General features: G+C 39.4%; 1 protein-coding gene across 1 annotated transcript; it reads left to right on the forward strand.

Annotated features, from left to right (window-relative positions):
- Positions 1–2946: 2946 nt before the first annotated feature.
- On the forward strand, positions 2947–26044 carry SMC3 (structural maintenance of chromosomes 3). Its single transcript, XM_005481107.4, has 29 exons — positions 2947–3133; positions 5961–6036; positions 7560–7598; positions 8419–8486; positions 8841–8912; positions 9100–9179; positions 9739–9817; positions 11175–11292; positions 11840–12015; positions 12629–12709; positions 12973–13137; positions 13285–13406; positions 13757–13970; positions 15584–15687; positions 15904–16003; positions 16446–16606; positions 17774–17915; positions 18211–18361; positions 19400–19552; positions 20461–20612; positions 20828–20986; positions 21678–21785; positions 22186–22294; positions 22773–23020; positions 23142–23354; positions 24080–24271; positions 24434–24611; positions 25147–25253; positions 25570–26044. Exons 1-29 carry the CDS (start codon positions 3119–3121, stop codon positions 25639–25641), a joined length of 3654 nt encoding a protein of 1217 aa, XP_005481164.1. The 5' UTR covers positions 2947–3118; the 3' UTR covers positions 25642–26044.
- The last annotated feature ends 799 nt before the right edge of the window (positions 26045–26843 follow it).

A 26843-nucleotide genomic window follows, 5' to 3' on the forward strand; every position in this document is an offset into this window, starting at 1 on the left:
ACCAACTGAAAGTGGTAATAGAAGAGGTTAATAACACTTAAAGTGCTTTGTCCCTCCCCACAATAGGTTTAACATTTTTTTCTGAGACAAATTCTACTATTTGAGAAGAGAGAAAAAAATTCTACAGAACTGGAATCCCATCTATATGTTCCCATTAAGTTTCATGAAAGAAACGCTTGACATATTTTTATGCTGATGAAGGCTCGATGAATTAAAGCAGTGCTCCCACTTCCTCCTTTCTGATGCTAATGCCTAATTCAAGCATATTTATACAAAAAACTCTGCTTATAAAGCAGGGCCATGGAAAAAAAATCTCTGCAGCACCTACTGAAGCAAGGTGAACTCCTGGCGTAGCAAGCACTGACTTTTTGTTTGCAGGTTCTGAATGCAGAGCGCTGTTTTACGAGCTGCCAGCTCTCTGCACTCCTACAGCCACGGCAGCTTGACAGAATAAAAATGGCATGCATCACACTTGGGTTGGAAGCATATTTTCAGCAAGTACTACAAAACCGAAAGAGTAACAGAAAATATAATACCTACCCCACCACTCCACTCCCTCAAGTGCAATCTCTAAAAGCTATGTGGCAAAACCTGTATGCAGGGCCTGGTTTGAGTGTTTGAAACACTCATTGAACCAGACAATCATTTGCCACTTAATCCTTAATGAATGCAGTTGCTATTTTTGCAAGCACGTCACACTGGTGAGAATGTTTGCTGATGGAATATCAGTGGGATGTGATTTTATTCTTATGAATAAATATAATGTGGTGTCTGTGCACATTTGTATGCGCACGAGCCCTCTCCAAACTGCCAGAGTGTGCTGTATATCCAAAGTCCTCGAGAGAGAATGAACACCTGGGGATGAAAGAAATCCCAGGTCCTTACTTGTGCTTGTTCATAATAGGGTGATGCACTTCTTGGTGCACCTCAACAACAGGAAACTGTCTGGAGCACCAGATGTGGCTTGTTTGGCTTGACACAGAGCTTTCAAGAAGATTTGGTGTATTCAGGCATAACAATGTCATTGCAGCAGTCAAGAGAAAAGGCAAATTTTCCTCAGCTTGTTTCTCTGAACCCCTTCTTTAGGGCAGGAAGATTAATTCCTTGCTCTGGGAGTCTATGATCAAGTGAAAATAAGCTTCTGAACTACAAAGGAAATCTCTAAAATGTGACTCAAGGCGTCCTGTACCTCTAAAAGCAGAAGACAAAGAGGAATGAACTTTAGAACCTGCCAATTTAAGAACATTTCCATGCCTAGTACTGCTTTCAGAAACAGGAATGGTCTGTCCACATCAACCTGTGTTTTTAGCTGGAGAAGACTGGCAGTGAGGAGATATCCTGGCACAGGGTTTTCAAGAAGACTTGGTTAACATAAAAATGTTAACACAAAAATAGATGTAAAGAATTCTTTTAACCAGGTACAAGATTGTTTAGTTGTGTAGTAAGGAAAAGTGGGGAATCTGACTTTCGTTTTTTTCTTAAACTCTCTTTTCCCCCCTGCTAGGAGTCTCCTTGGATGGGCCAGACATCTGAGACCTGAACTGCCAGCATCTCTACGCAGAAAAAGTGAAGAAGAGTAAATTTAGTATCACAAACTAATCCCAGAAAGATGCTGTGAGACTTATTTGAGGATTTAAAATTCCCTGAAATCCTAAGATGAAAGGGATTTTGAAAATGCAAATAGCAAAAATATTTTTTCCCTCAGTCAGATTGAACTAAGCTATTTAAAAGCCAAATAACACAGGCAGGAATTTTTCGTTTTGAATTTGTTTGTGAAGCAACCATTATACGCTTTAGTTTTTTAAGCTCTGTGTTTTCTGAAGAAACAATGGACCATTTCTTTATAGGTGCTGGTAAAATCTGTTACAATAGCTGTTAGTAAAACCATTTAATTACATGGCACTTAAGAATGTCTGAGACTGGTGAGATTTTCCCATTAGAGAAGAGAGGTTATTCATCAATCTATTATTCTAGGAGAGGTAGAAACTAGACCTTTCTGTTTAAATGTAGTGTTTATTAGCGTTAAGAGGCTCAGAGGAGGAATTCTATTGCATGTCTGGAAGTGCTGGCTACGGCTGCAGTTTTGAAGGAGCACTGTCAAATCGAAAATTGCATTTTCTCTGAGATGTCGCACCCCGACTGGTGTCACGACAACACCTGAAATCACCATAAGTGGAAGAGATTAGGTGAAAATTAAAGTTTCTCTCCCACCATTTTGCTTATTTTTGTGTGTTTGACAGCTCCTCCGGGGAGCTGGATAGAGGCTCGGTGGGTACAGGAGAGGGCAGGGACCCAGCCAAGCTGTTTTCCTGGGAATGTTCCGCACCATCGCTGTTTGCCCAGCTCACCCGGGCACCTGTCCGGCCTAGCCCGGACTTTTTCCGTGGGGATGCGGAGCTCGGCTCCCAGCCCTTCACAGCCGGGAGGAGCTGGCTGAGGGAACGGGTGCCCTGGGGCAAGGGGCGCGTCTGCGCAGCCCTAAGACTGCCGATGCCTATTTTTTATTATCATTTTTATTTTTAAAAATAATTTTTACACCCTCCAACGGAAGCCGGGTCCTCAGACCGAGCCTTTATTATTTGACCTCCCGCGCAAGAGGCCCCTCAGGGCGGCCCCGACAGCGCCCCCCAGAGGCGCGCGCCGCCACTCGCTCCGCTCGCCTCAACTTGCCTTTGGCGCCCAATCCGCCCCTCAGCGGGAGAAACCACTTCTCCTAACTCCCCGGGGGGAACCCGGCGCCCGGGAGGCAGAGTGACCTGCCTTCCCCGCCACGCAGCGCCCTCCAAAAGAACGCCAAGGCACTTCAGAAGATCAGAAAAAGGAAATTCCCGCTGCTTCACGTGGTGTCGCTCTTTCAGCGGTACACGAGCGCGTTCTCTGCTCCACAGTTCTCCCTCCAAGTGGCGGTGAATGGTTTGCGCCAGGACGGGACGGGGAGGGTCCGCCGCCATTTTGTTTGCGTGAGGGGTGAGCGGGCCCTGTGCGGGAAGCGGGGGGCGGCTGCGGGGGCGGGAAGCGGCGGCGGAGACCCGCGGTCAAGCCGAGCGCTCGGACCGGAAAGAGACGGCGAGGGCGGGCTGAACGGCAGCCTGGCGGCCCTACCGCATCCTCGGCAAACATGTACATCAAGCAGGTGAGGCGGCGGGATTCGCGCCGCCCGCAGTGTGCGGTGCGGCCTGTGCCCGGCCTAGGGGGTTGGCCCAGCCCGCTCCGCCCCGGGGCTGGGGGCTCTGCACCTTCACATCTGCCCGGCCCGCAGCAGGGGACCCGCGGGCTTGCGGCGGGTTCGGAGGCCTTGGCTTCGATCTTTTCTGTCCCGGGGGGGCGGATCGAGGTCCAGGCTGAGGGAGGTGTCCCCGGCCCGGCCACGGGTCAGGTCCTACCCCCGGCTGGGCTGGCGGCGCTTTCTCTCCTTCTCTGCTCCTCGTTCATTCATTGCTGGTCTGAAGTGCCGCTGGGGTCTCCTCATGGACCCGAGACTTGTTCTCGGGGCCCCTTTGTACGCCAGCCCCGGTGTCCCGGCTGCGGAAGGCTTGTACCCAAACAAAGGGCTCTGCTCCGCTGTCAGAAGCGTCTTTCAGCTGTTCACATTGAGGGATCTCTGCCTTGGGGTGCTGCCTCAGGCCCCCGGGCATGAACCATTTCACCTGATATCCCTCAGCCTTGCCAAGCGATCTGTGGCTGGTGCTCACTTGAAAAGATCCTGGTATACACCTTCTTCAGTTTTTGAGGTCATCATTCTATTACTTCTGCAGTTTTTTTGCAGCTGCTTGAGTAGCAGATTTTTATTACTGCTGCATATGTGTGTTCATTCAAAGCCTACCAGGATTCTCATTTCCTGGTGGACTCAAAATTGACCTGTTTCTCACACCCTGCGGGTGTTTTTCTTAAGAAGAATACTTTATTAGCGTTGAAGGTGCATGTTTTACATAGATACCAGGTTCTCATCTACTGTTTGTCTGACCGGGCAGTATTTCAAACACCTTTTGATCGCACTCTTGATTAATCATCATAGATGGGCACATTGCTTTAAAGACTTTGAATAAGAGTTTTTGCTCTCCAGATTTTAATCACTTGAAAGCAGACAGTAGTGGAGATCTATAGAGCAAGTCCAAATTAACTCAGAACAGGGGAAACGTTTCATTTTGGGGAAAACAAAAAGAAGGAAAATTGGGTGGCCAGTAGCCAATACTGTTACAGGAGCTATAGGAGAACGTGCAACAATTCTCATTCTTTTTATTTTATTTGCTGCCTACCTGTATTCTTAGCTTCGGATTCCAGAAATGAAATAATTTTGCAAAGAGAATTTGACCAGAAAGCCATAGTGCCTGGGGAGAGAAGGGCTCTCGAGTTCTGACTAAAAGTTAGCTAATGCTTTTAGGTTTTATTTCATTTTGATTTTTATAAATTCCACTGTTTGATTTGCTGTCTGACATGGCATTTTTATTCAGCATAAGTGAGATAGTTTTAATCCTTTACTTTAAACAGGTGATAAGAGGAGTTTTCCACAACAATACTTTTAGTGGCCTGTCACACAATGGGAGAAAGACTGAAGATCAAACTTGGCATGAATAGATATGGGCATTTTCCTCTCCCAGTCTTTTGTCCAGTACTTTTTGTGGGCAGGAATTTCCCCCCACTGTTTGTTTAACACTACCAGAATGTGGATGCAGTTCTGAAGGTAGATGTTTCTTGAGGTGTTTGGGTGTACACTTAATAGAGGCGTTTGTAGCAGTGAGGAAAGGCTTGCTCAAATGTGTGCTGTACTTCTAGGCTTTTTGTTGGAGTTTTGTTTGTGCTTCTTGAATAAAAGGTATTATGCTCATTTTCTGGAATGTGGGCTCCTTTAACACTTGAAGCTGTAAGAGAAGGAATGACATGTTCAGACAGGTAGAAGATAGTGATAGCACCCTAGACCTTACAAACAAAAATCGAAGTCATTTCATATCTTAATCTTCAGCACTAATAACATTGAGAAGTGGAGTGCAAGCTGGTTTTGTGTGTTGTTAAGAAGTAATTTTAGTGCATTGTAGCTGTCCTAGTGAAACACTGTCACTGCTTTAACTGTATCCTGTTCTGCTGAGGAAGAGCTGGGCAGAGAACACAGTTATTAACTGGGAGCTGCAATCCTGTTTCAAGTGTTGCTGCTGAAAGCTGTGCAGGTGTCAGACCTGCGGGTGCTGCTGCCTCTGTCACACCGAGCAGAGCCGAGCTGCTGTGCTTTCAGCCAGCTTGGATGTGTGGAGCAGCTTGCTTGCTGCTGCAAGGTGGATTCCTTTTGTTGCTATGCAGAGCTGAAGTTTGAGGATATTGTAACTCTGTACCTGCTGTATTGCTAGGCCTGGCAAACCTCAAAATGCTGCTGAAGTTAAAGAGTTGAAGTTTGATGTGCTGCTTTCAGGTGACTGCTGCATAGCTCTTGAAGTTATTTGTGTACGTTTTTGTCTCTTTAGGCTGTGAATTGGAGCCAAGACAAGCTTGCTTTTTGATGTTTCCCTTTAGATTGCACAGTAAAATGAGACTATTGCATGTGAAATAGGCAGTCAAGTACAGTTTGTGCAGCCTGCAATGGCCCTGCTTGGAGAATTCACCAATAAAATTGTCATGCTCTAAGTAGATAGCATTATAAAAATTAGGTGCTTGTTATACTCAGTTTTCTTTCCTGTATATGATACTTTAAGCAAATACTTTTTTTTCCAAAAACCTCTTGGAACTCTCTTTCTTGCTGTGCTTTGGCCTGCACAAGTACCAGCATCTCTTGCTAGGGGAGAAATCTGTCCCTAAATCAATGCTTGGGTGGGGGGCAAGTTTGATGTGAGTTTCTGATCTTGAGCTGGAAAGTTGAGTGTGTGCAGGAAGGGTAGGCAAATTAAATTGTAATTGATATAAATATTCTGTCAAACCTTACAGTAAAAAAACTGTTCAAGAACTTTGTTAAAATAACTCCTCCTTCTCACCAGGTAATCATTCAGGGCTTTCGAAGCTACAGGGACCAAACCATTGTGGACCCATTCAGCTCCAAACACAATGTCATTGGTAAGTTCACATACTTGTCTTTTATCACTAGTTAAAATTGCACTTTTATTTCAGATATTCATGTTAGTCTCCTCTGTAGTTTTTAATATTGTGGTTACATTTGATGATTATATTTTCTGGTTGGGGAACTTCTGCCCACCTGTCTGTAGTGTTCCACAGTGTGTTACACTTACAGCTATTAACCTTCAGTTCTGCTGGGACAAAGCTGAGCCTCCAGAAGCTGAGTGAGGTTCATAAATTCCTTCTTGGTGCACATCTCTGTATCAGCCAGACCTCCTTTAAAGGTTGTCCTTGCAGGAACAGCACCAGAGAATTTGTACCGGATTCTTTTTCTTTTTGGTCTGTGCAAGTGTCATCATTTTTATAAATAAGCACTAGCAATTATAAACTCCTGAAGAGGAAGAAGATCATCTTTCTTCCAGTTTTAGAGGATGAATTTGTGAACTGTAGACTGTCAAAAAGTACAAGTTTTGAAGTGCAGTTTCTTGAGTAATTGCTATTTTAATAGCATGTTTTTGTCCACCATTCTCACACCTCTTCTATTTCTGCCTATGGATGCCTGGCCCTGCCTTTTTTGTTTGCATTGGTTTTAGTGATTTTGCAGCAACTTTTGAGACTGCTGACCCAACAGCAAGCAGTCAATTTTGGGCATAAAATCTTAGTAGCCAGGATTTAACTCTGACACTGGGAAAAAAACCATGCATATGACATGAATAGATGACTTCTTTAATAATATTATTTCTACAGGAGCTAAAACTTTATCCAGGTATTTGTGTTCTTAAAATACACTAAAAAAATCTCTTTTCACTGAGAGTTTTTAGCTTCTTTTTAAAGACTTGATAACAGTTTTTGGAGTGAGGTGAGTCTGGATGCTGTGTAGGCAGGCAGAGATGGAAAGCCTGGGATGTTCACTGCTGCTGGAAGACAAGTGGGTTTGAAACTGATGCAGCAGGTCCTGATCTTAAAGAGAAGGCTCTGGGCCTTGCTGAAACACTGCAGTATAAACACTGAGATTATATTGGTGTAGTGCTGTGTTCTTAGACCTTTCATTTTCTATGCAGAAGTAGAGCTTACTCCAGTATTTCATGATTAACAAGTGGATTATTAAGAAGTTAATGTGCTACATGAAGTTCATACAGTCAACCTGAATGTATAGGAAGTTGTTTCCTCTGGGTAAATGTTCTGGAGCCAAGAGAATTTGACTTTGGTTTGCTGTTCTTTTCCATCAGATTGTCAGTATAAGAACCAAAAAGATGGCAATAAATAGGATTGGTTTAGCTGTTATTCTCATTGTGGAGTGGTTTTGGAGTTTGTAAGTCCAGGTAATGTTTGAGTGGGTAAAGGGCAAATGTCTTGTACTCAAGTGGTCCATCTACCAAGTTCATCTCATTCCCTGGAGATTTCATTTGGCTGTGTTATATTTGGGTTCTGCTCTTGAATATTTTTGTGTCACATTTAAAGTACATTGCAGTGTTAACCTAGGTCAGCTTAACTTATGTCATACTTTGTGTTTTAATTTTCAGTGGGGAGAAATGGATCTGGAAAAAGCAACTTCTTTTATGGTAAGCATGGATTTCTTGTTAGCCAAGGGATGCTGAAGAAAGCAGGTTTCTTTGCTTGTTTTGGATAGAGCTTGGTTTAACAAATGATCTTCCTCAATAAGGAGTGGCAGAATGGAGATTACTTGACAGAGATGAAAGGCAGATATTAATGCACTTGTTTAATGCTTAGTCCAGGTTTTTTCCTAGAATTCAGCTTCTCTTATTAAGGCCCTTCTAAGACTTTCAGCAGGCAAATGTATTTACAGGAGGAAATGGATTCTAAAAGTTGCCCTCCATGAAAGATGATTATGATATTTGCAGTTTTTTTAGACATCCTTAGTGGCTAAATTCTACTCAATAGCAGTTTGGCACTGCTTGGACATTCTTTTAATTCGTTTAAGGTTATGAGGGGGATTTTGTGAGGTGGGAGCATTAATGGAGGAGCGAAGATGCTAATTAAAGATGTTAGTATGCTTTGTGATGGTTGTGTTTATAAATTGTCTGATGCTAAGTACTTTAGCAATAATTTTAGCCTAGCCTGTGTGCTGTGTATATGTAGAAGGATGCTGATGAATCCTTAATTGTTCAGCATTGTTAATGATTATGCAGTGAACCAGTAATGTGGCAACAATGACCTCTTCAGATAAATCCTGCTGTACAGCAGGTTGAGTGATAAAAATCCAGCAGATCAAGGTTTTTAATGAAGAAATATTGTAAGATTTTGGCAACAGCTTGACTGTATTATACAACAGTAAACCAGTGTGTTTTGAGTTAATGAAACTGTTGCATGTCTCCCTGAAGGAAAGAATAAATTTTCTGTTTCTTTCCTATTTTATTACAGCAATTCAGTTTGTCCTCAGCGATGAGTTTAGTCATCTTCGCCCAGAGCAGAGACTGGCTTTGTTGCATGTAAGTGAACGTGTAGCAGCAAAACTAAAGAATAAGCTAATGCATTTGAATGGGACAGCAAAAACGTTAAATTGCTGGGCTGTGGATATTTCAAGCCAATTATTTTGAAAGCAATTTTCTTTGTTTCAGTTGGCAAAAGGGAATTTATTACACAGTACTACATTATGTTGATAATGCACACCAGTGAATGCGTAGCCAAGATTATCAGAAATAAAAATGTGTGCTGGGAATTATGTAGATGTTCTTGCATCTCTAGTCCTTGAAAGGAAAGGGGAAGTGGGGTTGTCAAGGAAAAGAGGAGAAGAAAGAGTTCAAAATCTGGCAGCTGTCTAACCAGAACATCTCTTCTCCTAGGAAGGAACAGGTCCTCGAGTTATTTCGGCATTTGTGGAGATTATATTTGACAATTCTGACAACAGGTTACCGGTAAGTTCAGAGACCTGCTTTGGACATAGATTATCCTTGCAGACTCAAGTGATCTCAGCCTTATGGAAGGCTTCAGCACAGTACCTGCTTTTGGGTCATTTCTGCTAAAAAGTGTCATAGACATTCTGGTGTTAGTTACAGCTGCTTGCAGTAGGTATGTGTATTTACTGGGTTTTGTTTTCTTAAGATTGACAAAGAGGAAGTCTCACTTCGCAGAGTCATTGGAGCCAAGAAGGACCAATATTTCCTAGACAAGAAAATGGTGACGTAGGTACTTCTTTTCCTTATCTGAATGAGAGCAGTAGTAGTTCTGTAAAATTCTATAGGCAAACCCAACACTTGCATCCCTAGCATGAAATAATTGATTTCTGTTGTGTAATACTCAGTGCCAGTAGTTTGGTAGCTGGAATATCAGCCCTTATGCAATAGACAGCACACTTTGAATTGGCAGTTCAAGCCATCCATTGTTGTGGTGTTTACCTGCTTGCATAGTATTTCATTCAGGATTTTTTTGAAATAGAAGAGTTACCACACTCTCAGTGGTTTTATATCCTTCCTTATGATATGTTTGCCTGTATTTCCCTCCTCTGTGCTTCGAGTGCTTATTTCTTAATCTTTTTCCAATTCTATAGTATTTTAGATATTTATCATTTTTATTCTCTCATTTCATTTTAGAATTAGCCATTTTTAAATAAAGAAGGTTGTTCAAACAGGGCATGCATTGCACACGGTGATATTATGTGATGTATAGTTGTGATAATTTACTGCATTTTTATAGGTCTCACTTTTACTGTAAGTTTTTAATGGATTCATAATAACATTTCAGGAAAAATGATGTCATGAATCTTCTTGAAAGTGCTGGATTTTCTCGCAGTAATCCCTACTATATTGTCAAACAAGGAAAGGTAAGATTCTTTTTCACAAAGTAGAATCATCACTGTCAAGGGTATCATGTTTCCTGGATGCCAAACTTAGTTCAATTATTTCAGAAGTAAACCAAAACCTAAATCTACTGAAGCTTGAAATAGTTCTTGTATTTCAGTGCTTCTTTGGCAGATATTATTGTTTTAGTAGTTTATGTCAATTTAAAAAAGAAATCATGTCTGTAAATGCTGATACTTAGCAGAGGGTGTTTTATCATGGTGATCTTTACAATCAGGCTTTTTTTTCCATATACTTAAATACAAAGCAAACTTAATTCCTGTGGAATAGTTCAGTATAAATTCAAAGATTTCTGGGCCTATAGATGAGGCAGCAAAGTAATGGTAGAGAATTTTAAGAGGTTGAAGATACTGTCAATGGGGAATGAATGGAAAGTGTAGAAGTACCAAAAGTGAGTGCACATTAGGAAATGGGCTCATGGCATGGGCTGTGTTAACTGGTCTTCAAGACCCAAGCAACTTTCTAGAACTTTCAAAGGACACCCACACCTGGAGACAAAGCACAGACTCCTTGTAGTGGCTCACAGGGTGGATCATCAAGGAGACTGGGAACTGTCACCTCCAAAGGAAGGCATCCTTGGAGAGGAATGCAGGAGGAGAAGACTTGAGGAGGGCTTGATGTCAGGAATGCTAACCCATAGTACAGCCTGCCAGATGTTCACCAGGATAAATTGTCCTATACAGTTGAATGTGTGCATTTGAAAGAAACTGCTTGAGCTGGAAAGTCAGTGGTAGTGGGGATTGGTGCACACTGCTTAGCAGCCAAAATACACAAACTGGTTTTAATATAAGACAAATTAGAAACAGTTACCTTCTTAGAAAAGCATGCAGCCCCTGAAATTCTATTGAAAGGAAGTGAGTTTTATGTTGAGTGTAATTGTATGACTGATTTGATGTCATATTAATGAGTGTTTCATGATGTGAATTATTCTAAGATTTATAACCCCTGAATTTTATTGTGGTTTTATGGAGGCATTTAAACTGTTTGATTTAGCACCAGGACTTAAAAGCACAAGCTTGAGTTTCTCTAAATATAATTTTGAGTGGTTTATGATTTTTTCAGCTTAGATAGTACTTGTATCCTGAGTTTTAGAAACAAATAGAAACATTTGAAAAGCAACAAATTTCATTACAAGCAGAGTACTTGCGGTCCTGAAGTAATTGTCTCAAAAGGAAAGCAGTGTTGGGTATGCTGTGTATCTGAATCTTCTTGCCAAAACCTCAGGCAAGCAGGCAGAGCAAAAGAGTGCAATCTTTGCTCTGTTGTGGTTAGCCATACATTCAGAGCAGGTTATTGAAATCATAGATCTTGAATTTTCAGATCAACCAGATGGCCACAGCTCCTGACTCTCAAAGATTGAAGTTGCTAAGAGAAGTAGCTGGTACCAGAGTGTACGATGAACGTAAAGAGGAGAGTATTTCACTAATGAAAGAAACAGGTAAAACTTTAAGAAATTACTGCTTTATGCCACAGTAATTAATTTAATTCTAAAACTTCAGGCTTTTTCAATAAAGCTAGATAGATGTTATTTGTGGTATGTTAAACAATGCAGAGCTTGTCATATTTCTTCCTTGAACTTCCAATATCTCAAAAGGTTTAATAAGTTACTTTCTGTGTGCTTTTAGTAATAAAACCTTTTAGCTAAGCTAATACAGATAAATTTACTGTTCAAAACATATGAGTGATGTCAGCTGGCAGTGATCCAGAAATCAGGATATGCTGCTGTGCAAATACTAAAGTTCATGTTGTGCAGTCTTTGTTAAGTGTGTGAGCCAAGAGAGTACATGCTTGTGTTGTCTTACATAACAAGTATCAACAGTTCTGCTGTTGGGATGTTTTTGTGGAGAACTTTTGGACGTGGAGTGTTTGTACATTTCATGTCTGTTGATCAATTGGGAATGACTGGAGTAGATTCAGTGGCTGTGAAGATGGGGGATTGTATTACAGTGTTTAACTGAATTTCTGTCTTGTCATGTTTTTTAAAGAGGGCAAGCGAGAGAAAATCAACGAGTTGTTGAAGTACATTGAGGAGCGACTGCATACTCTAGAAGAGGAGAAAGAGGAGCTGGCACAGTACCAGAAATGGGATAAAATGAGGAGAGCATTGGAATACACCATTTATAATCAGGAACTTAATGAAACTCGAGCTAAGCTTGATGAGGTAAAATGTCTTGGCTGGTACAAAATGTAATGAGCTGTTGGTTTGTTTTTGCTACCATCTCCTTGTGATCCTTGGTAGAATCCTGGCAGTGTTGAGGAACCTTTCCTGTGCAGCCGTCCAGGAGCCACTCTGGCAGTCAGAGCTGCACCACCTGAGCTGGGACTGAAACCCCTTCCCAGTGCAGGTGCCTCACTTGACTCCCTGCACCACACTCACAGTCAGACCAGGCTTCCCATAGCAGAGTCTCAGATGTCTTGATCCTTAAGGTAGTTTAATCTTGGTGCAATGACTAAATAACAAAGGAAGGTGGGACCCCAGCAGAGGAAACTGGGTTTTTATCCCCTCACAGTGGAAGTGTGAGGCTTCTGTTGCTGCTGTGTCTCTGAGTGCCACAGGTTCCTGTGCCCTTCATTTTGCAAAGGGACATTAGTTCTCTTGCCTGTGGCTTCCACCACCCAGAATTTAATCTGCAGCATTCTGCAGCTGCACACTGAACTACCTGCACTGTATGTACTTGTCAGCATCACTGTTCTTCACTAAATAAATAATTTTCATTCTGAAACCACTACTGAAGCAGAATCTGGCTTAAGCTATTGATGATATTTCCATACAGCTTTCTGCTAAACGAGAGACGAGTGGAGAAAAATCAAGGCAGCTGAGAGATGCACAGCAAGATGCTAGAGATAAAATGGAGGTAAAAATACTTTTAAAAGGGCTCTCCAGAGGTTTCTTTTGCTTTGTGGTTTTGGGGATTTTTTGGAGCAGGTGGGGAGGGAGAGGATGAGGGCTGGTGGCGTCTGTGTTAAATTCAGTTGCATGCTTTCATGCTGTTTGCAAACTTGGGGGTTTTCACACATCTAGTGTATTGTGATCTACAGAATAATGATCTTGTGAGTTTTGATAAATAATGAAATGTTCATTCAGTGGTTAAGATACTGCATACTTAAATTTGCATAGGAAATAGAGCGGCAAGTTCGAGAACTGAAGACAAAGATTTCTGCAATGAAAGAAGAGAAGGAGCAACTTAGTGCTGAAAGACAGGAGCAGATTAAACAGAGGACTAAATTAGAATTGAAGGCAAAAGATCTACAGGATGAATTAGCTGGCAACAGTGAGCAAAGGGTACGTAACACCAGTGAAGTCTTAAAATGTCAATGGCACAGGGAAGTGTTCATGTACACTGAGGTTTTGGTTTTAGACTGAAGCCTGTCACTATTTTGTAAGGTTTGTTAAATACTAACTTTAAATACTGCTTTGTTTGACTTTCAGAAAAGACTACTAAAAGAGAGGCAAAAACTTCTTGAGAAAATCGAGGAGAAGCAGAAAGAATTGGCAGAAACAGAGCCAAAATTTAACAGCGTAAAAGAAAAAGAAGAGAGGGGAATTGCTAGGTCTGTGGCATTCTGTGCAAATTTTAACAATGCTATCCATCTGCAGTTAACAAAAATTTATACTTGTTGCTTGACAGCAGGGTAGCTACATGCCCTTGGAGAGGGTCTGTAAAAAGCCTGCTTTATTGTTGGGGTGGGAACAGTATTTGGCAAAATGATTTTCTAAGCTTAACCACTTCTTCTGGATTATTTTGTTTATACATGATCCTTTTCTTCTTGTTACTGATTTGGTGCTCGAATTTGAGGGCCTGGTATGACATTTGAAAATTCCACTAGTAATTCTTAATGCTTGCTCTTAATAACTTCAAGATTTCTTTATAATACAAGATATCTTTCCTTTCTCAAAACAGACTCGCACAGGCTACACAAGAAAGAACAGATCTCTATGCAAAGCAAGGTCGAGGGAGCCAGTTTACTTCCAAAGAGGAGAGGGATAAGTGGATAAAGAAAGAGCTGAAGTCCTTAGATCAAGCCATCAATGACAAGAAGCGGCAGATTGCAGCTATACACAAGGACTTGGAGGATACAGAGGCAAACAAGGAGAAAAACTTGGAGCAGTACAGTGTAAGTTTGCAGCCTATTCTCAGTCTCTTTTAGAGAAAGGTTAAATACTCAGTTGTGGACAGTCAGACTTCAGTGCCTATTTATAAGGAAGATGTGACTTTCTGGTTGAGTGTTGGCTTTGATAAATGCTTATGGAAAACATCTACAGATAAACTTTCAGCTCCTTTAACATTGTACTGTCTTTGCTCTTTGTGTTGGCTTTGTCTTCTCATATTTCCCCAATGTGTTTGGCCTGACTTATCAGGAATAGGCTTCTCTCTGCCTTGCTCTTGTCTATGTTGAACATAGCCATTTAATAGGAAACAATTTGTTACATTCTTATGGAAGTCTGTGTTGGTTGTTTTCACTTCTCTCATTTTCCCAACAGGGAAAGCAACAGGGTCTTTTTGACTATGAAGCAGGCACTGCACCCTTGTACCATGGCTGCAGCTGGTTAGAAGCTACATCCCCAGGCGTGTTAGAAGATTAATCTGTTACCTGCATAACTTAGATTTTAATTTCCATTCAGAAATGGCTCTTACAGTGCAAGTACAGCAAAATAATCCAAAGGTAGCATTCCTGCTAGGAGCTCTAGCTGTGAAAACCCTGCTTTTATATTGAGAGAACATACAGTGCCAATGCTGATGGTCTTGGTCTTTGTGTAATATACCTACTGAAATTGAGGGTCAGTCTGACACCGTGCAGGAGTGTAGTTGTACAAAGATGGTGGTGTTCTGCTAAAATACTGCTTGATTTGGATCCACTTTAGCAAAGTTGTGATTCTCTGAGTTGGTGAATGAAGAAAATGGCATTTACCACTGGCTGATTCCAATTGTATTATACTGCTCAATGGTAATTCTGTAGAGTTGAAGGGGTCAAATTTGTTGTGGATTTTGATTCCTTTCTATAAACATGCCTTGGTTTCCTTTTCCTCCTCAAGGAAGGTTGATTTATGCTTAGGTGAAAAGTTGTATAGCTTTTTGTTGTTCAAAGAGAAGGCATCTTGGGTGAATGTGATTGAGAGCCTGCAAGGTTAGTTTAGAACGAGCTGGCTGTGTTTTTACAACACAGTTAGTCCTCCTTGTACACATATAAATACATAAACACTATGGAGTGCTAGCCCTGAACTGCTCTGAAAGTGGCAGGTGTTAAGTGAGCAGAGGGGGGATGTCTGTGCATTGGCTTGAACAGCACACTGTTGACAGCAGCTGTCTTGTAAGTCTGGTACTGCTGGAGAGCAGGCTAAGGCTTTTGACTAATAGCAGGTTGGCATGGTACACAAGATTAGTTGTACTTATCACAAATGTCATTTCAGAGCATGGGAAGTTATGTGTGTGTTAGTTACTGTTTTGATTCCTGTTCTTGCTGTGACTTACAGGGATCCATTTCACTTCAATGCCCAGAGGCACAGTTGAACTCAGTGCCTGCCTTGCCATCTGTGTGGCACCTACACCTTGTTACTGCTTCTTTACAAAGCTGTCTTTATTCTTACTGCTTTTGCAGTTTGTTGTAAGCTGGTTAAAATGTTTGTAGCAATTTTTTGAATTTTTAGTAGTTCAGTATTGAGTAAAACAGATTTTTTTTTTTTCAATATACAGAGCTGTAGTTTCATGCTGTTCTTTTCTTTGTATTAGAAACTGGACCAGGATCTCAATGAAGTGAAGGCTCGTGTTGAAGAACTGGACAGAAAATACTATGAAGTGAAAAATAAAAAGGATGAACTACAGAGTGAAAGAAAGTTAGTAATTAATTGAAATATGTCTCAATCTCACTTAATGTGAAGGACCCCAACTGTGTAGTTGTTAACATGGCATGTAGGTATGTTTTTTAAATATGGCCATGTATGAACTTCTGCACTTTGCCTTCCCATTAGATTAGCAGCCTTTAAGAAAATAATAATAAAACATTCAGATTGCATTCACACTTAAAAAATTTTATTTGTTTTGTTCTGTAGTTACCTATGGAGAGAAGAGAATGCAGAACAACAAGCTCTTGCTGCAAAAAGGGAGGATCTAGAAAAGAAACAGCAGCTTCTCAGAGCAGCAACAGGAAAGGTAAGATAACCTCACTCTTGATAATTCCTTGTAGAATATCATTCTTGACAAGTCAGTTTTATCTGAAAGATATGATAGTTACTTTTAAAATGATGGTCTTTATCTCACAATTAAGATGGACAAATTATATTCTGGGCTCAAGTTTTCAAATATTCATAGCTCTAGCACTACTTGAAAATGAATTTTGTGAGCTCAAGGTAGTTGATATGAGGAGACTAGGCAAAAATGGAATATTTTTAAAATTTCCTCTGATACCTTTTTGATTAAAAAAACCCCAAATAAAACTAAAAAGTGATGGTCTCTTATTTAGGTATGTTCTGTTAGAGCTGTAGGTTAGTTAACATGAATTTGGCATAAAGGAGATGACACCTGTCACAAAGGTAAAATGAATATTATGCCCACACATTTAACTGCAGTGCAGTAATTAGCTGTATTTGAACAGGCCATTTTGAATGGAATAGACAGCATAAACAAAGTTTTGGAGCACTTCCGTCGGAAAGGCATAAACCAGCACGTTCTGAACGGCTATCATGGAATTGTGATGAATAACTTTGAGTGTGAGCCAGCATTCTACACCTGTGTTGAAGTCACTGCAGGGAACAGGTAATTAATTATGTGCTATTTAGTGCAGTGTCACAACTTTTCTACTGAAATTTTATTCTTTTGATCTTGACATCTTCCATTTTTTTTTAAAAAAACCTTAAACAAAACCAGAGAGAAAAAAAGAAAAAAAAAACCCAAAAAACAAAAAAGGCCTCAGACCACACTCCTGACACTTGCCAGGGTCATTGGTGGTGAGACTGAATTATATTGAATAAAATGGACAGCATCTTGCAGTGTGGAGAATTCTGCAGTAAGCAAGGCTGATATTTTAGTAAATAGTAAGAATTATTTCACTTGTACTAGAAAATCTCATGGTTGAGAATGATCTCTAAACTGTCAAAAACTGCTATCTAAAAGTTATCTGAAAAGATGCTGAGTGTTGATGAGTCTGTGTAAAATGTTTTCTAGAAGTAAATGCCTGTTGGGTGATCCACCACTTGCTGCAACATCTAACACTTCAGGTTAATTAAGATCATCTTTTTGTGTGATCAGTCCCTGTTCCAACTTCTGAGTAGTCATGAAAGCTCTTGTTCTAATGAAGTGCAGCTAATGGCATAAGAGCAGGAAAGAGGACAGAGGTGACATGGTCTTGCAAAGTGCCACATAGAAATGTTGATGCTCCTGGGATTGGAAGTGCAGTCTCTTCTGAAACTTGTATCAGTGTGAGCAAGGGTGTCTCTTCCAAGCACTTCACAGTTCTCTGAATCCTGTGTCCCATAGTTTGGAAAATGTAACAAGCAGCCTTAGTTCAACTTGAAAGGAAAAATCCCTTACTTCAGTCCCTTGTAGTGCACAGGGAGATGGGGTCTCTGTCCCTGTGTGTGCTGTATAGAGGCAGCAGAGGCAAACTTTGGAGATGCATGCAGAGAGAGGGGGCTGAATGTTGTGTGATGGAAATGCAGACACAGGTGTAGACACAGTGGCACTGTACACATACTGAGCTGCTCCTGGCTGGACAGTGGAATGTAAAGTTGTCAGCAAATCCTATTTTAACTGAAGTGAAAAGAGTACCCACTGGCTTTTTCTAAGGCATGGAGTTGGAAATGCAGTGCAACTTTATGGTGATGTGTTATGTAATGGAATCTGCAAGAATACTGTCTGTGTACAAATATGTTTGTCCTTTTAGCATTGTGAAGGTTTGCCTACTTGTTTTGCTTGGTTAAACAGGTTGTTTTATCACATTGTGGATTCTGATGAGGTCAGTACAAAGATCCTAATGGAATTTAACAAAATGAACCTTCCTGGAGAAGTTACTTTCCTCCCTCTGAACAAGCTGGATGTCAGAGATACTGCTTATCCTGAGACTAATGTGAGTGAGAATTACTTTTGACCCTTGTCTTTGCTTCATAGCCACAAAGCCTCATCCTTTGAAACTGTGTACATTGCTTATTGCCCACCACTTGCTTTTTGTTTGTCTGCAGTTAAATACTACTTCAAATGTATACTTCTGAACATAAACTATGTTATAGAAAAACATTTTTCTACAAGGTATCTGCTCTTTACTAACTGCACTTTACAAGTGAAAAAGCAATGCTTATAAGTAGAGTTTTATTGTAACCTGATACTCAAGAATTAATTGCTGAACTGTAATTCTCTCACCTTAGGATGCTATTCCTATGATTAGTAAACTGAGATACAATCCAAGATTTGATAAAGCTTTCAAACATGTTTTTGGGAAGACTTTAATTTGTCGTAGCATGGAAGTGTCTACTCAGCTGGCCAGAGCTTTCACAATGGATTGTATCACTCTGGAAGGTAAATACTGCAATTTTTTATAGGTTATTTATTGCAAAAATAGGATTCCTGGGAACATGGGGCTCATTAAACATGTTCTGTTCAGTGCTGTTGAAATAAGATTTATTAAAAATAATGGTATACTTGGCTGAGATCTATGTACAAGGTTGCACTTGGTTAAATACAGTGCTTAAAAATACAGCTTAAAAAGTATGGAATTTTCTTGTGTTCTAAATTTTCGTAGCAATGTATCTCCATCCTGAGATTTGCTAAGCAGATTAGGTTTGCATTCATCCAGTTTTTTTAATCCAATTTAACAGGTATTTGTTTTCCTGGAGTGTTTATGGTGTTTTCCCCAAGCTCAAACCAGTGTTTAGGGTGTGAATGAATGGCCTTAATTCCTTAAGGCCATTCCTTAATTCCTGATAAAGGCAATGTGAATTCTTCTATGCAACAGATATATTTACATCTTATGTGCTCTGAAATAATCTATAATTTTTGAAATTGCCTGTATTAAAGAGGGCAGATTCCTTGCAGGCTTATTGTTGTCTCTTTGTGTCTTAAAGTCAATCTGAAAAAATTCCAAAGGGTGTCTGAGGAAGAAATTACTAATTTTTCAGTATCAGCATACTCTATAAGCCACAGATGCTGCTAATTACTTCATCTCTTTATTTGCTCTATTTCCTCATAGAAGACTTGAGATTTTTTTTCAAACTGCTAATGCTAGGCATTTGCATTTTTCCCTTAATATAAGTATTTATTTTCTTTCAAGCTGCATGGTTTCAGAAGCTAATTAAAATTTTAAAAAAATCAACTAATGCTTAAAGGAGATCCCAGCAGTCTGTGAAGATCTTTAGAAAGGAAATAGCGCTTAAATTGAATAGAGAAATAAACATTTCCCTATTTACTGTAAACATACATGATTGCTGAAACATTCAGTGCTTTTGTAGCTTAGTTGAGATGTTCTGGTTAACCTGCTAAGCTGTGCTGTGGAAACTGTGCTGGACCTTAGGCAAGTGTGTGGTGTGCATTTTACATCTCACTGTGTTCTGCTCTCAGGTGACCAGGTCAGCCATCGAGGTGCTTTGACTGGAGGTTATTATGACACCAGGAAGTCTCGGCTTGAATTGCAAAAAGATGTTAGAAAAGCAGAAGAGGAACTTGGTGAACTCGAAGCAAAGCTCAATGAAAACTTACGTAGAAACATTGAAAATATCCTTTTGTTGTTAATGGGGAAGGTTGTGTGACACAAAGCTTTTCTTTTGTGGTTACAGTAATAGATGGAAAACAGGAGACTGACTTGTTACATATTATCTGTGGCATTTGTTTTGACTGTTTGTGTGCAGCCTGGTTCTCTGTGTTACTGTATTTGATATTGATCTTTAAAGCTTAGAGGTGAGGTTAAACCCTAGACTATGAGGCTTTCTATTCCTTTTAGAGTCTGCTGTAGTAACTGCCATAACCAGATATTCTTGTTATCTGTGTTAATCTTCACTGCTTCTTCTGACTCAGGCTATATTTTTAGTACTTGTGTCCTGAATTGATGTTACACAGTCCACTTCTGCTGTGGAGGGGAGGTGGGAGAGCATTGTGCTGTTATAAGCTCTGAGTTGCCTGACAGTTTGATCTTTCCAGTCTCTTTGCACTGTGTCCTTTTGAGATCCAATACCTACATTTCAGGGGTAAGGGAGGTTTATACATTTTTCTTATACATCACTCAGGTCATTCTGTCCTTCAGACTGAACTCCTTTGTTTTTTTACTTGCATCAGTGCATTAGAGACATCTGGTTTGTATTTTATAAGGTCTGAGCTTTCCATGCATGTTCAAATGTATCCCTGTGTTCTTCCAAATGTTGTGTAATAAAATAAGCAAGGAAATCTTCATTTAGCTTAGTTCCTGGCATTGGTAAGTTACTTGATAAGTTGATAAGCTGCTCAAGTTGTTTTTGTTGATGATTCTTGATTTTTCCTCTACAAGTGATCATTATGGTTTGGTGGAGTTTTGATTTGTTTGCTATTTTGATGAAAGATGAATATGTCAGATGGAAAAAAATTGAAGGTACTAGTAGGAAAAAAATGATTTTTAAAACAAGGACAGAATTTTCCTTAGCCCACAGTATGGATTAATAATGAGATTGACCAGCTAATGAACCAAATGCAGCAAATTGAAACACAGCAGAGAAAATTCAAAGCCTCTCGAGACAGTATTTTGTCAGAGATGAAAATGCTGAAGGAGAAAAGGCAGCAGTCTGAAAAGACATTTATGCCTAAGGTTGGTATGGGGATATTGACAACTGTTGCTTGGTTTATTTTAATTGTTTCATTAATGTTACTGATAAACATGCATTCCCTTCTGGTTACCATCATAATATGAAATATTAAGAGATAACTAGAGATATGTCACAAAAATATGTTGATATAAAGAGGTAAAATTCATATAAATCTAGAGATTGCTTTGAGGAGTGATTCTGTCTGTCTGTCCCACAGCAACGTAGCCTGCAGAGCCTGGAGGCAAGTTTGCATGCCATGGAGTCAACCAGAGAATCGTTAAAAGCAGAGCTGGGCACGGATTTGTTGTCTCAGCTCAGTCTTGAAGATCAGAAACGTGTGGATGCTCTTAATGATGAAATCCGACAGCTACAGCAAGTAAGGAAATGAAAATATCTTGCTATTAAATGTGGTACCTTCTTAGCAATAAACTTTTGTCCTTTTGGATCAAAAGTCACTTATGAATATAGTGTCAGTAAATCAGTGCTTAGTCAGGAGTAGGTAGGTGGGTTTAAAGTTCTGTCATTTGCAAAGGGTGTTCCACTCAAACACCAGGTGAAATTTGCCAGTTGATTGTCTGAGAATTAAGGCTATTTGTGTTGAAATCATCACAATTTTCTTGCTCTTGCTATTGACTTTGCAACAATAAATACAAATAGATATCATGTGAAGGCAGGATGCACAGTATGAGAAAGGAAAATTTCTATATGTGAGTGGTAGGTGAGACAAAACAAAGCTTTTGATTGACACATATGTTGCTGGAAAAATACTGCTTCTTAATATACTCTCTAAAGCACTTCTGGGTTTAAGAATTGAATTCAGATACAAATAATGATTAATGAACTCAATGATCTGTACAATTGACTTTTACACTAGACACTTTTTAATTTGTTTTTTTTTTTTTGTTACTTAAAATTGGAGGAACAGTCCAGAGATCTGTGAGATTTTAATACACAGAATTGTGTGAAGAGGGTTTTTTTGTTGTTGCGGCATTAATTTTTTTCTTACAACAAGGTAAAAATAGTCCTAGTCAGGTAAGGCAACTCATATACTTCTCTACTTTCTTCAGGAAAACAGACAGCTTTTGAATGAGAGGATTAAATTAGAAGGCATTATCACAAGAGTTGAAACATACCTCAATGAGAATCTGAGAAAACGCTTGGACCAAGTGGAGCAAGTAAGAGTTTTCTTTTAAATGTGCTTTTGCATTCTGGGTTTGGTTTTTTTCTAATCACATGTAAATCACAAATACTAACACATGGAAATCATAAATACTTATTTGTTACACTGCATTATCTGTGGTAGGGTTTGCTCCCTATGTATAAACTGAGTTAAGTATTGGTTTGAATTTCAGCAAGTTTTTGACAAAAGCTACTGTGAATATGTGGTCTGTGTATTAATAGGACTATTATGATGCCAGATTTGTTTGAAAATCTAACTTATTAGACCTTAGAACATCATGAAAATATTTAGTATATGTATGTAATAGTTATATACAGAGTAGCAGAAAATATCTTTTTTGTCTGGCTTATGTTCCCATTCATGCTGAAGCCTGGTGGCATTTATTTATCCCATAGGAACTGAATGAGCTTCGAGAGACAGAAGGTGGCACAGTTCTTACTGCCACAACATCAGAACTTGAGGCTATCAACAAACGAGTGAAGGATACCCTGGCACGGTCAGATGGTTGGTAACATCATGTTTTGGAAAGAAAACTCTCCAGGCTTTTGAAAGTTCACACATGCCATATTTGATTCAGAAATAGATCCCAATGTAATTAACTTGTGTTGGGCTTCCAACTTGAGGGTGTGGTAGTTGAAAGGCAACTGTCCTACAAGCAAGATCTTGTATTAATTGTTCCTGAATTTTGTCTAACCCATTTCAAACTCAGCTGCTTGAGTTTGGTTTGAAACTTCCTTTGCTTCCCTTTCTAGACCTGAACAATATGACTGTAGTACATTTGTTTGGGTTTTTTTAAGCCATATACTCATGGGGAAGAAAAGAGGGATTTTCAGCCTTCTGCCTGAATTTTAACCATGTTTCTTAATAGATCTTCTTTAGTCTATCTTTTTGTTTCATAAATACTTTATTGGATAATTACTGATCTTATAGAGGCATGTAAAACTTACAGCTTTGGGTTTTGTACTCTTGTTCAATATTGCAGATCTGGATAACTCTATTGACAAAACAGAAGCAGGGATTAAAGAACTTCAGAAGAGCATGGAACGCTGGAAGAACATGGAGAAGGAGCATATGGATGCTATTAACCATGATACAAAAGAACTTGAAAAAATGACAAACAGGCAAGGCATGCTCCTCAAGAAGAAAGAGGAATGCATGAAGAAAATACGAGAGTTGGGTTCACTTCCACAGGAGGCTTTTGAAAAGTATCAGACTTTAAGTTTAAAGCAGGTAAATAGTGTGCTTGGTTTCATGTTTTATGACCTGAAACATTGGTGTCACCTGCATGTTGAGTGTCAAGTGTGGCTGGAATTGCAGGTCACTTTGATGTGTTCATGTTTTCTGTTTGCAGTTATTCCGCAAGCTGGAGCAGTGCAATACTGAACTGAAGAAATACAGTCACGTTAATAAAAAAGCTTTAGATCAGTTTGTGAATTTCTCAGAGCAGAAGGAAAAATTGATAAAAAGACAAGAGGAACTGGACAGGGGCTACAAATCCATCATGGAGCTGATGAATGTCCTTGAGCTCAGGAAATATGAGGCTATTCAGCTGACTTTCAAACAGGTAACAAAATGGGAACAATTATAAAGACACTGGTGCTGAAATCAGTCAAGTTGTCCCATGGTGTAGCAGCAATATGAGAAGAAGAGGATAATAAATAAATCTGTACTAAAAGAAGGCTGTGTTGTGTAACTTGAGGCTTGTGGGTTTTTTAAAAACTGAAAAGTAAATAATGCTACCATTTTCAGTAAGTGCCCATCTCCAATACAACTCTAGCTGTGCTTAAAACTTCTTAAATACTTCCTCTCAAGTGAGTTCCTATATACTTACATACAAACCTTTCTGGGAACTGTGGCAAAAAACTGCTCCAAATCTCTTCTCCAGATTTAGTGAAAGGAATTTTAATGTTAGCAAAGAATCTTAACTACAAAATGTGTGAATGGTTCTCTTTAAAGGTCTTTTGCCTAACTGAAGATTACTAAGAAAATCTTATTTTTGCTACAGGTCTATGTTTTAATTGGACCATTTTATTGAAAAAAATTTTGAAAATTCTCATACTACAAAAACAGTTGTTTTGACTCCTGTTTTAAGCCAAGCTTTGTACAGCATACATTTCTCACTTCTGCTTAAGAGCATGAATCTCCTCTTTGAAGCAGATTCTCTTTTTTTTGTGTTCATGCAAAAGCACTTGTCTGCATTTGATTTCATTCTGTAAAAATGAGTAGGTTTTGATGAGTAGGTTTCATTTTGTAAAAATGAGGAGGTAAAAATGACTATTTCTTTTTCAGGTGTCAAAAAATTTCAGTGAAGTATTCCAAAAGTTAGTACCTGGTGGCAAGGCCACATTGGTGATGAAGAAAGGAGATGTGGAAGGCAGTCAGTCCCAGGATGAAGGTGAAGGCAGTACTGAGAGCGAAAGGGGATCTGGATCTCAGAGCAGTGTTCCATCTGTAGATCAGTTCACTGGAGTTGGCATAAGGGTAAGGAAAAATATTTGGTTTTTAGTCCTTTGAATGTTTGTTTAGGTTGTCTTTTAACTGTATTTTTAAAAGGCAGCATTTAGTTGATCCTGTTTGTTTAATAGCAAGTGATGCTGTGGTTTAATGTTTTGAAATCATCTTGCTGGTGCATTGTTTTCTTAGGTATCATTCACAGGAAAGCAGGGTGAAATGAGAGAAATGCAGCAACTTTCAGGTGGACAGAAATCTTTAGTGGCCCTGGCCCTAATATTTGCCATCCAGAAATGTGATCCAGCTCCGTTCTACTTGTTTGATGAAATCGACCAAGCCTTGGATGCCCAACATAGAAAAGCTGTGTCAGGTACTTGTCTGCCTTTTATAATCTTCATTGTGGTTGAAGGTAATAGTTTGTTTTCTCATCCCTGATGTTTAAGAATAAAGCTTTTGATCATAAAAACACATTTTTGAGAAGCCCAGTGTGTGTATGGAGAAGTTCTCATGAACTTGGTTTTATGTGGAAGCTGAAGCTCTGTTCTGTTACTGCATTTAAAGGGTCTCCTTACTGCACTTCAGTGTGTTGAAAAACAGTCCTGTTTTGAAGTCTGTTTTGATTTTAGAAAGGAATAGAAAAGTGCATTCGTGGTTTTTCATCATAGAAGTTTAATATACTAGGTTTGCTGAGTGGCTGGATTTGTCAGAGTTCATACTGGAATTAATGAGAATACTTCTAGTATTATCTGGGAAATAAAACTGGTATGGATACTTTCTTGATTTATGGGGTTTTTGCTTCATTAACCAAAACCTCATTTTGAATAAGGCAAAGAGTTTGCTCTTTTTGTCTGTCTCACGTTATTGAAAATGCTACATTAATAAAGAATTTTTGTGTTCTTTTTTAGATATGATTATGGAACTAGCTGAACATGCTCAGTTTATTACAACAACTTTTAGGCCAGAGTTGCTTGAGTCAGCTGACAAGTTCTATGGTGTAAAATTCAGAAATAAGGTAAGTAGTATGATAGGCTTCTCAGTAATAACCATAATTAAAATAAGTTGTGCATTTGAGACTTAGCAAGAATTCAGAGTGAATCAGACTCACTTCAGCTGATAAATTTCTGTTTATGACAGTCTTCTATAAAGAGTTCTCTCGTTCTTGAAAGAGAATTTAAATGCCTGCAAATGTCCAGTGTCACATTCTTTAAAGGGATTATAAATCAATCATAGACCCATTGCTGAGTCCTGGAGCCTTCAGAAATGTCTGTCCTCTTCTGCAGGAAGTACTGGAAGTACTGTAATAACTGAATGATTCTTTGTTCCACCAGGTCAGTCATATTGATGTGATCACAGCAGAAATGGCCAAAGACTTTGTAGAAGATGACACCACACATGGATAAAGGAACTTGTAATTACTGCTTATTTGGAAGATGTGTATAGTGCTATGTTTATGCCAGGGACCTGTACATTTAAAAGATGAAGTATTTAGTCCTTGTTTAAAATAGTTTTTGAACACACATTTTAACCAAGACCCCAGAAGGCTTAGTTTCAAATGAGCTTGAGTATCCATTTTGTCTCTGTTGCTGTATTTTATAAGATAATTGTTAATGTTACCTTTATACAATACCTGTAGTTTGGAAATTTTATTCTCTTCCTTCAAATCTTTTGTAAAGTGTTTGTTGCTGTTTTAAAGCTTTTCAGAAAGTGCTAGCTATTTCTTCTTAAGTATAGTTTTATCATTTATATTGCCTCACACTTTTTTTTTAATGGCTTCAATTAAAATGGTTGGTTTTATGGCTGTAACTTGTATATATTAAGTTTTTGAGTTATATTGTCTTTCTGAAGAGGAATCCACCAAGATGGAGTAAACACTTCACTCATATTGAAGTGGCATATTTCAGAATATGAGACAAAGCAATTCTCCCAAGCCACTCTTTCCCCCTCTTCTGCACATTGCCAGTGTCAGAAGAAAACTGCCCCAAATCTATGCTTGTCCAAATCCATCGTGTTCTGGTTATTGAACTGAAAAAAGGTAAGTATGAGAGAATCCTGGAAAGACCCTGGAACTGTGTCAAAACAAATCACAGCCCCTTTTCCTGCACCTTGTCCCGTGTAACCACCCCTCCATTACATCCCATTACAAGACCAGCATAGCTTGAGCCAAGTGACAGTCCCCAGTCAAAAAGTGAAATCTTTGCCTGCCATCTACAGCTTTGGCAAAGGGATGTTGAATAGCTTGATGCATTCCCCTGAAAGACTTTAAGATTTACCACAAACCATGAGTTTTGTAGGTAGCAAAGCAGTTGTAAAAAGAGAATCCATTGATGTTAAAATACTACATTTATAAAAACATAATAACCTTAAAGAATAGCTTATGTAACTTTCAGTAGTACAGTGAGAAACAGTGAATTTGTATGTTGCATTTATTCTGTGTAGGACACATTCAACAAAGCTGAAGAATAAAGCTCTCTGATAGGTTTTGATCTGCTCACACTCTTGCTCCCCACTGAGAACTTGAGGAAGTGCAGGAAAGGAGAGCATGAACTGATGGCTGGGCTCAGGAGTGCTTATCCTTGCATCACAAGGTAGGGTGAGAGAAGAG

The sequence above is a fragment of the Zonotrichia albicollis genome, chromosome 7 (genome assembly GCF_047830755.1).
Source record: "Zonotrichia albicollis isolate bZonAlb1 chromosome 7, bZonAlb1.hap1, whole genome shotgun sequence".
NCBI classification, from domain to species: domain Eukaryota; kingdom Metazoa; phylum Chordata; class Aves; order Passeriformes; family Passerellidae; genus Zonotrichia; species Zonotrichia albicollis.